Source organism: Corvus cornix, chromosome 8 (assembly GCF_000738735.6).
Source record: "Corvus cornix cornix isolate S_Up_H32 chromosome 8, ASM73873v5, whole genome shotgun sequence".
Taxonomy (NCBI): Eukaryota; Metazoa; Chordata; class Aves; order Passeriformes; family Corvidae; genus Corvus; species Corvus cornix.
The window spans coordinates 16,529,405-16,543,726 of record NC_046338.1 but is presented as its reverse complement, the minus strand read 5'-3'; the positions used below and the strand labels follow the sequence as shown (position 1 = coordinate 16,543,726).

General features: G+C 38.9%; 1 protein-coding gene across 2 annotated transcripts in view; it reads left to right on the top strand.

The window, feature by feature from the left end:
- TGFBR3 (transforming growth factor beta receptor 3) overlaps nt 1–14,322 on the top strand; it is a 119,047-nt gene that overhangs the window by 98,528 nt on the left and 6,197 nt on the right. For both annotated transcript variants that reach the window (XM_039555862.1, XM_039555861.1), the window contains exons 11-16: nt 80–211; nt 463–630; nt 3,243–3,542; nt 4,028–4,148; nt 8,118–8,153; nt 10,166–10,273. In XM_039555862.1, the coding sequence (XP_039411796.1) occupies nt 80–211; nt 463–630; nt 3,243–3,542; nt 4,028–4,148; nt 8,118–8,153; nt 10,166–10,273 (865 nt within the window). The remainder of the gene's footprint in view (nt 1–79; nt 212–462; nt 631–3,242; nt 3,543–4,027; nt 4,149–8,117; nt 8,154–10,165; nt 10,274–14,322) is intronic.

The window sequence follows — 14,322 nt, the reverse complement described above, 5'->3', positions numbered from 1 at the left end:
TGAAGAGAGAAGAAAATAATAACCATGAGAGTGCTCAGTTATCACCTAATCTAATTTGTTTGCAATACCTCTTGTGCAGATTGTCATTCAGCTGTCATCACCAGCTGAAGGCAGCGGCTTTGAAGATGACGACATGGAATCGGGTGATAATGGATTTCCAGGGGATGCTGATGAGGGAGAGGTGGCTTTCTCAAGCTGGCCTGAAATAGCGGTATGTTATCCTCAGGTTTGCACCTGACAGTGAAGAAATACCTATTGTAATAGGCATTTCACATAAATTACATTAATTGTCTAGAAATTCGTTTGTCCTTTAACACATTTCTTCTCACTACTGTTTCTTATGACCCTGTTGAAGATTTGCACTAAGTAGATGGAACGTGGGTGGGCCTATATTGTACACACCAAATTTGTCCTACCACTCCTGATTTGTGATGTTACTGTATTTTTTTTTTCTCGTTTCAGTTTAATTGCACACTGCACCAGCCAGAGGATGACAGAGGCATTTTCTGGCCTCCTGAACCACACATCACCAATGTGACCTTCAACATGGAGCTGTACAAAACAGATTTGTTCCTTGCTCCCTCCCAAGGACTCTTCTCTATTGCTGAGAATGGGCCAATATATGTTGAGGTAACAAACAGAAAAAGACTTTCAAACTAATGGAAGTGTTTTGCAAGGCTGTGCAACTGAGCCAAATCTGTTCTTGTCAGTTGAAAGGTTTTGTTGGGCATTTGGTTCAAGACACTGTGGTGGCTGCAGAGAACAGAAACTATAGGATAAGAAGTAGGACAATATTTTGGGTAAAAACCCCAAAGGATTCTTGCAAAATGGGTGAATTTAACTTACAAGGTAAACTGGTGATTCTTGCTGTATCTGCTTTTCTGTACAGAACTTAAAGGTGGTTTCTGAGTTCTTGCTCTGAACAGGCATGTCTTGATGGGTTCATTTCATTATATGTCTGAACCTCATCTGAAAGATGCAGACATGCAAAAAAACTATTACAAATGTATGTCTTTCATATGCTGGTGTTCTCAGGTTACACAGTTAATACAGATTCTTGTCTTTCTCCAATCTGCTTAAAAACATCAGTTACAATCCTTTTGAATGCTACCACACAAGACATCTAGCAGACTTAGATAAATAATACTAAACCAAAATCAACAGCTGGGTGTACCCTTGACTTCAGGTGTATTTTGCACATGATAATATTTTCACGTTTTGCTGAGTTGCTTATGAAATCTGTGGAATTTCAAACCAATACAGTCAATATTTTTAAAGATAGCTATGTGAACAGAATTTTGGCTTTTCAAATAGTGGCAGACATTAATAAATGCAACTTTGGCAATGAAGAAGTTACGTGTTTCTAGGTGAGTAAATCACAAGGTGTGAGCCTTGGGGTTGTAAGGCCCCAAGGAAAAAGGAGCAGTGCTGTGCCGTGTTTATCTTGCCCAAGTTAGTTCCTCTTTGGGAGCCCATGTTGCACATAAGCACACTGATCCATTTGACATTGGTGCAGTTCTCTTCATGATTTCAGTGTGTTTTGTCTTTTCTTTGTTCTCTACCGTGAAAAGTACTTAAGTCCGCTAAAGCAAAAATAAAGCGTGTCACACTCAGTTAAGAATATTTTTATAACAGACACTTAAAAACATCCACTTCCTTCATGGATCTGGGATGAATCCCCCTGACTGGTGGATTTGTCTGGTTCTGGAGCTGTTTATTCAGACAGATGTTCTGATTTCTTCATCACCTGTCCTGGCAGAAGCCTTTTTTTTTCTGTTTTTCCTTCTTGCACAGTGGAAAATGTATCAGTTTTGAACTTCTGTGACTCCATTTTTTTAAGCTGACACTGATTTTTTTTTCTTTTTTTATTTCTATTTTGCATTTGTTATTCAGAAAAATATTTTTGGGTTTTGATAAATACATATTTGGTAAAAATTCTTTATCTCTCTTTTCCTTGTTTGGTAAGGATTTTTTTGTGTTGGAATGTTTTGTATTCTGTTTTTTTTTTCTTTCTTCTCTGCTGTCATTTTCTTACTATATTTTGGTCTTGCACCTTTCTCCTGTGGATCTTTTCTTTCCTTGAGATATCATTCATCCTTTTATTTAATTAACTGTAATATCCCTGTCCTACTTTCCATAATCTCTTTTTTAATTAGTTTACACCATCAGCGTGTTTCCTGTCAGTATCTGTGTCTGACTTTTGTTCATCCATCTTTATTTCTGTTCTTTTTAGAAAGTAGTCTTTCTTGCTTAGATGCTTTAGCACATCCCTTCATCTCTAATTTGATTGCTGCTCACATAAGGGAGAGAAAAAAAAGATAAATGCTTTTATTCACTGCAAAACTCCTAGAATCCAGAAATTACTGCGTAAACCGCGCAAGTTGGCAGGCTCTTCCTTAAAGATACATGCAGAGCATATGGATTAAGTATGCATATTTCTTCTAAGATGATTTCTTGGGGAACTGTTGCATTGGGCAATGTTAATGGTTAGACAAAATGCTTGTTGTTTATTAAGAGCAACATGCCTCATTTGTTACAAATGCCTTTTTTTTTTTTTTTCTTTTAATTATTCTGTAGCATTTATTGTCTGCATTCCAATCCAGCTGAGCAACATCTCAGGGCATTGGAAGCTTTCAGTCTTAATTATTTTTCATAAAAGAATATGAATTTCAAACTTATAATAAGCTAAAAGGATCCTTTCACAAGAAATTATGGCCTTTTAGGAGGCTCCCTCACCCCCTCCAGTCCAGGAATGCCACCCACACGGCAGACCATGACCTCCTCTCTGCCTTTGCATTCCTGTCTTGGCTGGGGGTAGATTCTCTGTTGTGTTTGTTGCTTTTATTTTTTCTTCTGTTTTCATTATAGTTTTGAACAGATACAAAAACATGGAATTAGTGATTGATTTCCATACAGCTCTGTTATAGCCTGTGTGTCTAAGGGAGGCAGTGCCATCTCAGGTGGCAGTCACAGTCATTAACTGTGGGTCTTACCTGGGTGGGGTTTTTCACCTGCTTTCAGAAAGATAAGGGATTGCTGTATTTATGCATGGTTACACTCTTAAACAGCTGCTGGTCTTGAAACCACAGATTTCCAGTCTCTCAGTTTGACAGTTTAGCCTTCAAAATATTTCAGATTGGAAATGGCACTGGAAAACTGCTTAAAAAAATGTTGAAAATATTAATGAAATGTGAACTTAAAATGTCATTTCTGAGATCTTACTGTCTCTTTCTTTAATGCAGGTGTCTGTGACTAAAGCTGACAGATCCTTGGGCTTTGCCATTCAAACATGCTTTGTTTCCCCATTTTCAAATCCAGATAGAATGTCTGACTATACCATAATAGAAAACATTTGTCCTAAAGATGAATCTGTTAAATTCTACAGTATTGAGAAAGTGAATTTTCCAATACCACATGCACAGAAGGACAGAAAAAGATTTAGCTTTGTGTTCAAACCAATGTTCAACATCTCACTGCTCTTTCTTCACTGCGAATTGACTTTGTGTACAAATAAAGACAAAGATACTCAAGGACTGCCAAAGGTCAGTAATCTATTAGATTTATCAAAACTTCTGATTTAGATGAAAACTCTTTGTTTTTTCATCTGAACTCTGAAGGTAATAAATGGTTTTCTGTGGAATTGATGTAATAAACATGTTATCTCTAGGCTCAGGATTTTAATAGATAAGAGTTATTATACTATGCATTTTGACTACATAATTTACAGTTTCTGTTTAAATTTCATTAGGTGGCTACAAATAGAAATTGCTTTTTATTGCACAAGTGGTTCAAGTTTATCTTTTCTATCCATATCCAAAACACAAACAATGTTAGCTTTAATTTCCAAAAACATGCACCATATTGGATAATATTGTAATCTGATTGCTACAAAAGAGAAGGTTGTTTGGAGGTTCTCATTCTTTGATAAATTGTGTAGGGTAAAACTGGTAATGAGGCAACTGTGCAACTTGCACAGCTGTCCTGGCAGATGGGTGACTCTGACCTCACACTGTTCTTTGCATTCCAGTGCATTCCTCCTGATGAAGCTTGCACCTCTCTCAATGTGGATATGATCCTTGCCATGATGCACAACAAGAAAACCTTCACCAAGCCCCTTGTTGTAATAACACACGAAGGAAAACAAGAAGGTATGAAAATGAGCTTGACCTGTTTAATAATGCTATATATATATAATATTGTGTAACATACAGCCACTGAAATGAGGGAGTGCAACAAGTATGCGACATTCTATAATCTTGTGGTGATGCTGTGCCTGTAAGATGTTACTTGTTTGGATATTTCCCTGGCAGCAGTCATCAGGGCAATTCATTGCCATTTTTTAAGCCCCTCTGTTCTCTGGACTTGTGGTTTTGCCAAGCATGGAGAAAGGAATACTCAGACTAGTACAAAATAACATGGGTTTTGGAAGTATGAATGTAGCAGTAGCACTTGGAGCAATTTCTTGTTGCCCAGAGAGAAAAGGCAGTGTTCTGCTCCCTGCTGTATCCTTTATTTATTGTGCTTGTAAATATAAATTTAGGAATAATAACAATGGAATTGCAAAGTACTGAGGATGTTAAAGCCTGGTAAGTTTGTAATGCAAAGAGGTGGCCGCTGGAGACTCACTAGATCCTTAAACTACGAAGAGCAAAGGATAGTGTGCACAAAGGGGCTCCACTTTGGTGCGACTTGTTTGATTATGAAACAATCATAACCAATCTTTTTTTTATTTAAATAAAAGAGTGTGGTTAGTAACTGGTTGAAGGAGTTGGAGAGGCTGAAATGCATTATGAGATAATGCCAAACAGCATGATGAGATCTTATTCTAGTTTAAGAATGTGCCCTGTGAAGGGAAGTAAGAACTGTTCTCACAGTTTCATTTCATTTGAAAGTTTTTCTTAGTAGGTCACTCTGACAACAGCATCAGTCATGTTTTGATGCAATCCTAGCAGAAAATATGTGCATTTATCTTTTCTTTTTGTATTTGCATTGTAGTCTCATAAGAGGTTTCAGTGGCTTTACATACACACCAAAATCTTCCGATAGTGTCCAAACGCTGTTTGACCTCTGGAATGCTTTTCAGGGGGCATCAAAAGGATGGCATCAGGAGTCCTGTAACTGCTGTTTTACAGTGCATGCTGTTTAGTCTTTGAACAATTTAAAGTACCATACAGCATTGCTAAGGGACATAGGCAGCAACTGTTTCTGTCTAACTCTGCAAGTCAGCTCATACTTCATTTGGAGGGTTTTTAACAAATTTGTTAATACAGATCAAATCCACTATGAATTAAAATCAAGTACTTGATCTGTCACTGTTATAATTAAAACTGTGCTTTGGGCCTGATTCTGGACTTTTATTTTGCTCAGCTCTCGTATTATTTCAGTAGGTTTTCTATTAGGAATGAGTAAATCCTGCAACTGAAATTCAGCTTTCAATAAACAGACTCGTACTTCAGCTCTCTTTTCCTTATGATGTGTGGAGCATTGTGCACAGCTCCCATCTTGGGCTCCACTCAGAATGTTGCCTTTGTCAGAGGCACAAGGTCTCAGTGTGCAAAGACAAGCTAAATTTATAAAGATTAGTTACAGGACAACAGTGTGATAGAGTATTTTGTTGCGTTGTGGGTGATTTAGTCTAATTGTGGGACGCTTGGTGGAAATCTCCCCAGCATATCCCAGCTTTCAGACATAATACAAAGTGGCACATTAACAACGTAGCTTTGTTGGTATGCAGTTGTTCTGCAGTGAATCAAAACCCCTTTCTTAAAGCCAAATGCCGTTGTCGGCCAATATGTGAACCTAAGACTTGGAGAAGAAATTATATCACATTACTGAACAGGAGAACTTACCTCTCAGAGGTAGAGTTCTTCATTTTCTTTGATGCGAACAGAACCAGCTTTCAGTATTGAAAACCCCGCTATGTGAGATACTCCCCCTGGATCTGCTCATCAAGCCACATATGAAAGTCATGTGCTTGACATTTCAAAAGTCAGAACAAACTGGTCATTGCAAAGGTGGTTTTTTTTCTTCAGACAAGCTTATAACTGTCATTGACAGTATTAGAAATCACAGTACTATCTCTAAATGAGAATTTACAGTAGATCCTAATGGAAGTGCTTAAAACACAGTTCCATGCCACAGACGTTCCCTTTGCATTCCTGCATTTCCCCATGCTCTCCCCCACTCCCGTGAAAGGCAGTGGATGGCCATTTATGTGCTAGGAAATAGATGTTGTTCTGTTGAAATAATCGACCAGTGTTGTTCAGATTTCTGCTAAGTGCAGAAACTTTAGATTATTATTTCTACAGCAAAAGGAGACAGGTCATAGAAAGAAGGTCAAACGGGCAACTAACAAGTGTCTCTATCCTACAGAGGTATAGAAAATGATGATAATTCTAAAGGCTGGCAGCACTTGTTTTTAAATTAGATGTTTTTCATAGACCTCAAGGATTTTCACTGCTTCTGAATTGCTCTGAGCAAATCACAATAAAGTAAATGTAAGAACTGATGACTGAAGAAAATTGGTAATGAGCTACACAGCTTATCATTAGCTGATTTCATATTCTCTGTAGAGAGGCCAGTGATAGAAATAGCATGGAAAATTCATTTTCCCCTCAGCTCAGAAGGCATTTTCTTGGCACTTGAGATATGCTAGTGGAGTGTTTGGACAATCTGATAGTGCCCTTACCCATGTTTGTACTTTTCAGGGCTCCTTGGTTTCAGTCCAGCCCTCCTCATAGATCTTACATTCAGTTATACTGTTGCTGTTATGTGCACCTGATAACTTTCCAGATTATTTGTGCATATACCCCGCCTCCACCCCTCTATGTTCTCACTACTCTATGTTTCCTACTACTGTTCCACCTATTTCCTATCATCTGCCAAAGAGATACTCATGTGTTAGAATAAGACACAATAACACAGTTTAAGAATAAAATTATTTTTTGGATTTTGTAGGCACGTGTCTCAGAGCCTAATGGTCTAAAGGATGTTGCCGGAAGTTTGGCACTGCCATCTGTGTTTTAGAAGTTAGAAGCATAGTCTTGTTTAAGAACACTTTCAATAAATAAATATATTTCTTTTCAATATTTTTGAGCTGTTATGTTTGCATAGTAATTAATTAAATTATTTTTTCCAGTTGCTAAAGATACAAAAACAAGTACTGAAACACTGTCTTATCAAATCCTTTTACATCTGATGCACTGAATGCACTCAGATATGCCAGAATATAAATGAAATCCCTGAGTTGCTGGGCAATCCAGAATCAAACTGCAGCTAGCCAAACAGTTCCCTGAGTCTGAAGCCAGAATCTCTGGCTCTTCTGCTTGAGGTGGCATTCTTGGAGAAAGATAAGAAGGACCAGTTAGGAAAAAGAAGGGAAAATTCTTCAATTTTTAAACATTTGTTTACTTGTCTCTTTCTGTTACACGGTGATATCTTCATCACTAGGATGATGATATTTGATATTCCTGAATAACAGCTTTGATTTTTGAACAATACCTATGATCTTTTATTTCTTATATATAATTAAAAAAAAAAACCCAAACCAAAAAACGCACACAACTTCCAAGACAGAATACCAAGTAGGACTCAGGAAAATGGGTGAATCAACACACATTCATGCAATTTGGACAAAGCAGTATGTATTGTGCCATAAAACTCACCATTCTTTAGTGAGAGAGTGTGTGTGTGTGTGTGATTTAGTGTGCTGGTATCTCGTATTTATGATTAGCAAGTGGTCAGATGAATGTAATCACCTTAAAACAATCTTTGTTCCTTCACAATCTGTGATCTTTAAGAGCTCCACAGAGGAGTAACCAGAGTTACTGTAGGTCACACCTGATGACATCTGATTTGGGAAAGGTTGCAGTGTATTTGCCAGCAAAATATATGATGCATGAACTATATCTAGAATCCCTTGAGGAATAATTAATATATGAATAGAATTTTTTTGAGATGAGTGAGATTACTGAAGTTGGGCTGCTCTTCCTGAAATTCATGGTTTGTAAAATTTGCGATTAAAGTCTTTCTGTCAGATGAGAACCTGCATAGTTTGTAGGCTGCATGTGGAACCCCATCTGATTAATGTTTTGTGCATTTTCTTTGTTTTAAATTAGATCCTTCTCTTCCAAAGCCAAACGTGAGACAGCCACGTAAGTAACTCTTAAAACAATCTCTTTTAAGCTTTAAACGTCTGTCTAGAAAGCATTAGATAAATTAAGAAAATTCTCTTCAAGCTTTCTGAGTGTGTGCATGTTTAATTCAGAGACAGAACAGAATTCTGACTGTATTGTTAATTGAGAGGTTCCCATCAGTGTTCAGAGGAGGACTGTGACCTTTTGTGTATGTGACAATCAAGTTTGCACAAACACCACTGAGAGTCTCAGCCTTAGCAAGTTCATGTGCTGATGTGTGTGTGTTACCTCCCCTTTCTCTGCTGAGACCACTGCTTCCCAATACCAGTTCTAGAGCAGCAGTGCCATCCCTCAGAGCCTCTGTGCCCTACCTGTGTCCTATTTCAGCCTCACTCCTATCCTGCACCACAGCTGGCCACAGCCCCAGGTACTCCAGCACCAGCACTTACAGGCCTTGCTTAGATGAGATCACTGCCTTGATACCGATTAATTTCTCTGGTTTTAATGTTGTCTTGGTGTAGTGAATTAATCAGGGTTGATTAATGACCCAGGAAAGGAGAGAAGCAGCACTAGAAGAAAATAATAAACAGGAAGGTGCTGATAAATGCGCAGCCAAAAGCAAGAATTAATGGAGAAAAGGGAGATTTAAAGAGGAAGTACAAAGAAGGTTTTTCCTCTGCTCCTGTCCCTGTCAAGACTAAATTTGTTCAAAGTAGCAAAGGCAGTGATAAATTATGCTTCTGCTGCTTCTCCACACAATTTTCTTCTCTCCACTGTGTTTCCTCCTAAGGGAAGAGGACACTGACTGGTGCCCAGTGGAAAAAAACAGTTGAGTTTAATCTTTTGTGTTTGCATCTGAAATGACTAGAAGTAGCCAAAGGAACCAGAAACAGTCGCATAGAAAAAATGAAAGAAAAACCTTCTAAGACAGTATCTGTCAGGTGGTGTATATGCAAACTAGGTCACAGGCACCCAGAAATGGGTCCTGAAGGCCCTTGCCACCAGGAGCTGCTGGGGAAGACTTTTGTCAAATGAGGATGGGGGATGTCCTTAGGGACATGTGCTGGATGCAGGATGTGCAAAGGGAGTTGGTTGTGTTCTGAGAACTGAAAATTTCACTGAAGGATACTACTAAGATGGAGTCAGCTCACTTCCTGGCCAGCATAGTCAGTAAAATGTTATTCACTGGCCTAAGTGATTTTCTGCAATGGGAGACAATAAAAATATTGAAACTAGAAATCAGTTTTTTAAGAAGAAATTTCCCCAAATGATTGCTTAGTGATTATTACTTTTTTAAGTATTTCTAATTGCCAAAAAGAAAAACACAGAGGCAAAAAATTTTTCTGTTTGGATGATTAGCACTGGGGGGCCAATTACCCAGGAACCAGATGCTGTTACCCTTGAAATGGTCCTACAAAAGGGCCTCTCCCCTAGAAAGTGATTTACGTGTGTGTGTGCTTCTATTTTTGTGTTCTGGAATTAATTTCAGTTATTGAAAGCATTGCCAAATGTGAAAAACAATTGTTTCTATTTATGTTTTTGCTGACTTTTTTTGCTGGCATCTCTTCCCTATTAACAGCAGTTCCGTTCTCCACCTAGATTTCAGACTGAACATGAGGAGATGTAGAGGAAAGTTTGCTTGAATGTTAGGCCATTTAAATGAAAAGCAGTTTTGCCAAAAAATCTCAGCCTTTTTAAAACACACTCTAAAGATAAATGAATATTTAATTGAAAGCAAGTTGTTAACAGCCAACTGAAAATGCTTAATTTTTGCAACATTTTCCAGATTTGGGTGTGCTGAGCTGGAGTTTTACTTTGTGATGTGGAACAGTTGGTTGGACTGAAGCCACTTTAAAAGCATCACTTTTATTTCCTTGATGCAACTCTGCCAGTCTGTTCCTCAAAATGGTGCTTAGTTAACTGTGAAATTTTAAAAAGCTCTTCCATGGAGGATTAAGGGTGAGTTTGTATAAAATGGGTTCTGCCACTGAAATAAGAAGTGCTCGTGTTGTGTGTGTTTCCCTGTGCAGCCGTGCTGTACGGGCTGGACACGCTGACGGTGGTGGGCATCGCCTTTGCGGCATTCGTGATCGGAGCCCTGCTGACGGGAGCACTCTGGTTCATCTACTCGCGCACAGGTACGGACGGGGCCTCAGCAGGGCGGGACACGCGGAGTCCTCTGAACCACTGCATGGGGCAGGGAAGGGCAAGGGAGCCAGTAGTGCTTATCCTGGGCTTTTTTATTTTCTTGCTTTCTCTTCTTACTCATTAGTTTTCCAGCAGCTCCTCCCACGAGCCTCTATTGCATATCAGCTGAGTGATACCCGCCCTTCCCTAAAGAGAGATGTTACGTGTTATGGTTTAAAATTTGCTGAAATGATTTTAAATGCAAGTCTTGAAAACTCACCTGGGACATGAGTAAAACTGAGTATTCCTGGCTTGTGTATTATCATTAATAGCATCTCTGTATTTCAAATTCAGTTAATATTTCAGTTAATGGATCCCCTTTGGTTCCCATACTACTTTGTAAGATTTTTTTTTTTCAGTTAGTACATTAGGCTGATGTGTACAAGAAGTGGGCCAAATGGTTAAGAGAATGCTTTGTCTAAACAGACCTATTCTGCATATAACTAGACTTGAAAAGTGTTTTGGGCCTTGCTTACATAGAATTTTTGCCACAATTACTTATTCCTCCATTCTTCAACTACTATTTTCAGTTGCTAGAAGTCACATATAATCTTAATTGTGTGCAACTAAATAATTAGGAATGTGTCTGAATTGGTGCATCCTTTATGCACAGATAATTTTCCAGTATCTCCTTAGAATTTTCTCCCATGCTAAACTAAATTAGCAAAAATGGAACACTGTATTGAAAGAAGAGGGCATTTGGGGAGCTTTCTGCTGTATGCCACGGACAAGGACTGGACACTGATGGAGCCTTGATTTCCAGCATGTGACCTTGGCTGCTTGTGGATTGTGGGGGTATCTCAGGATCCTTAGAGTATGCTGGGCTCCCAACTACTTCCACTTCTGACCTCATAAGACCCTACCAAGATCTTTGGGAGGTCGGAAAAATGTGAGGTCATTTACTCCAAACCTATGCAGCTCTGGAGCACTGAAATTTGCCTGTAGCCCACTGCAGAGGGGTTATTTTTGGCATCTAAAACATCATGGAACCTATTTAGGAGTGAGAATCCAGCCCTGTTGGGTCAGAGCTTCTGTAAACATTATGACCTAGGAGCTTATGTTAATTTAGAACTAAAAACTATGGTGTTCTTTCCAGTTGGCAGAGCAACAATTTTGTATAAGCAGTTTAATACTTCTCAGTGCATCAGCTATGTATGAAACTTGTTTGGAATTGATGCAAACATGGAAAATTTAAAGGTTGTGATAATATGTATAAATTGTATAATTCTGTCTCATATAAGTACTGAAACATTGTGGAAGAAAAGTAAGTGCTATTTGAGCAAGTAAATGGAAGTTAAGAAAATAATTCCCATATTGGTAACCTTTATTAACGACAAAATTTAACTAATTGTTACCTTTGGTCCTGCATTTGTGAAAGTTCAATCTGTATTCACATACAGAGCCATCTATAGACACATGTTGTGTGTCAGTACTCAAGGAACACTGGGAAGCCAACATGGTAAATCCTTGAGCAGCAGTAGAACGTGGACCAATTCCATTAAAAGAATTATATTAGCAAAGCACATCAGTCATGGTGACCATATACAAGTAGTGGAGAGGGCAGCTGCTCTGGCTTTGTGTTTGAGAGAAAGTAAGTGGAGAAAAAGGCCAGACAAAAAGTAATAAATGAATATAAGAAAGAAAGGGGGCACTGTAACTCATCAGATTAGAGAATCACAGAAATGATAAAAATTATCTAGGAAGTTTTCTGGTTCTGATTTTCAAAGGACTGTGAAAGTGAAACTATGTTCCTGTGCACATAATTTTTCTGTGCATAGTATCTTGTATCTACAAAGCATAACTTGCAGAGTGCAGCAAAGGCTCTGGCAGGCACAGTGTCTTAGAGGACAACTGCTGTGGCAGACAAGATAATCCAGCTGCAGTGGAAACATTCTATACCTCAGTGCAGACTTTTATTAACTTGAAGAGGGGAAGAAAAAAAGATAATCTAAATTTCATCTACAGAGTGGCTGTCTTTTGTCATAGAGAATTTATACATTGGTGAATTGTGTTCTGAAATCTCATCTTTTGTTGTAACTAGTACCGGATTTCTAACATGATTTAGACCAAAGGTTGGAAAATATGAATTCATTCTAAAACTCTGTTTTGCTGATACTCAGAGCACAGATAAAAGCTACTGCTGGTAGAGAATGGCAGCTTGGGATGTGTGAAGTAAGTTACTTTTTTTGCTGTAGTGCTATGTGCAATGCAGCAAAAGGCCACCTTTTTGCCAGTAGCAGATTTGCTGATACACTTTTATCAGTGTGTCTCTGCTGCTGACAAAGAAGTGTTATGTGAATGAGCTCTTTTGTTCATCTTGATAGGCCATTAGCATTAAAACTTCAAGCAAGTGATAGCAGAAAGGAACTACAAAATAGGTAGAATTTAATCTCCAGATACTGAGCAAGGATTGTTGTGTTGTCATCAATCAGCTTTTGCTGATTTCAGTCATGAAAAATTTCTGCCAAAGCATCACAGCTGTGCTTTAGAGTACTCTAGGTTTTCTGAAACAATTCAGCATGGAGTAGAGATGTCCTATGATACAGGGGTAGTAAGAGGAGAGGGAAAGCTAATATTAGAACAACAGAGGAGGAATATTAGCTGATTTGTCTGCAAAAAGACTCCGTACTTTTGATCCTTTCTCTAGTCAGTTAAAGGACGTGAAAGGTATTGGTCCTGCCTGGAGAGGACCCAAGAACTAAGGGAAATAGCAGACATTTGTCACAATTAACCTCATTTATCTGGGGTCTTGTAAAGAAGCAAAAATTTTGCAGTGTGCATGAATGCAGAAACTCTTCATAATTTAACCATATAAATATGTATCAATGTCATATGTGTCTTAGTAGGGATCATTGAGTATGTTTTGGAGGGACAGGCACAAGCCTGATTAGTTAATGAGACTGTTAAACCTCGTAAAGTGTGTTAAAGAAAACATCCGTCCCTGTGTTCTCTTAGGAAGCGTGCTTTCCTTCTTCAGGCGCTGTTGCAAGTTAAGAGGATAAAATGTTCCAAAATCCGAGAAGTTAAAAGTGTCCCTCCTCCCCCACTTCTCCCTTTTTATGGGATCTGATTTAAAGTAAACTGACATAGCAACCAATTATATTTGGCAAATGGAGATAGAAAAGCAAACATTCAGACTTCCTGGACAGGGAGTACAACTGGCAGCTTTCCTAAGTGTGAATAATAAAGTGCATGTTGTCGCGTTCAGATGGGTAAAAGCTTGTTTACTGTCAATAGATGAGATGTGTCCATTCTGAGCAGTTCTGGTTTGGTAACATGAGGTACATGAAGCTGTTTACATGAAAAAGACAGATGGAGAATGCCTCTTCAGTGATAGTTTACATTTCTTTACATCCTTTTCTTGAATACCCTTTTTAAAAAGCTTTGCTACGGTTTAGCTCGGTGTTGAGGAAATAAAATACAGGAAAAATCAGCTGGTCCAGATGCAGTTGCTAGGCTGTGTGTTCACAACATCACTGTGATTTGGATTTTCTTTTTTCTTGAGAACATTGAGAATTTGTTATTCTTCAAGAAGTGATTGTGGTGTATCAGAGCTGCTGATGGTGCTCTAGAAATGAGGTGCTGCAGAGGCCATTACAGTGGAAGGCAGGGGTCTTCCAACCCAAACAGAAGGGAGGATGCCTCCTAGGACACTTTCCAGAGGAGCTCAGAGGGGAGAGTGAGCAATTGGGCTTGCTGGGGACTGCGGCACTGCACTTTCACTTTGCCATAAAATAAAACCAACATGTGTTTGGCTTACAAATGAATTTATGTTTAAGTGCCTACAGATTGCATTGATGTACTGAGGCTGACCAAAGCTGTGTGTAACCATGTGGTTTGTAAAGTGGGTGACAGTGGAGCTGCAGGGAGAGGCAGGGGCTGGGGGCCCCACTGGGGGAGCCCAGCGGCCGCCCTTCCTCTACCGCCCAAGTGGCTTCTGCAGCAGGGCTGGGGGTCTGCAGCCTCCCCTCGCTGCTTTCTGGTGTTTGTGCTCGGTTGT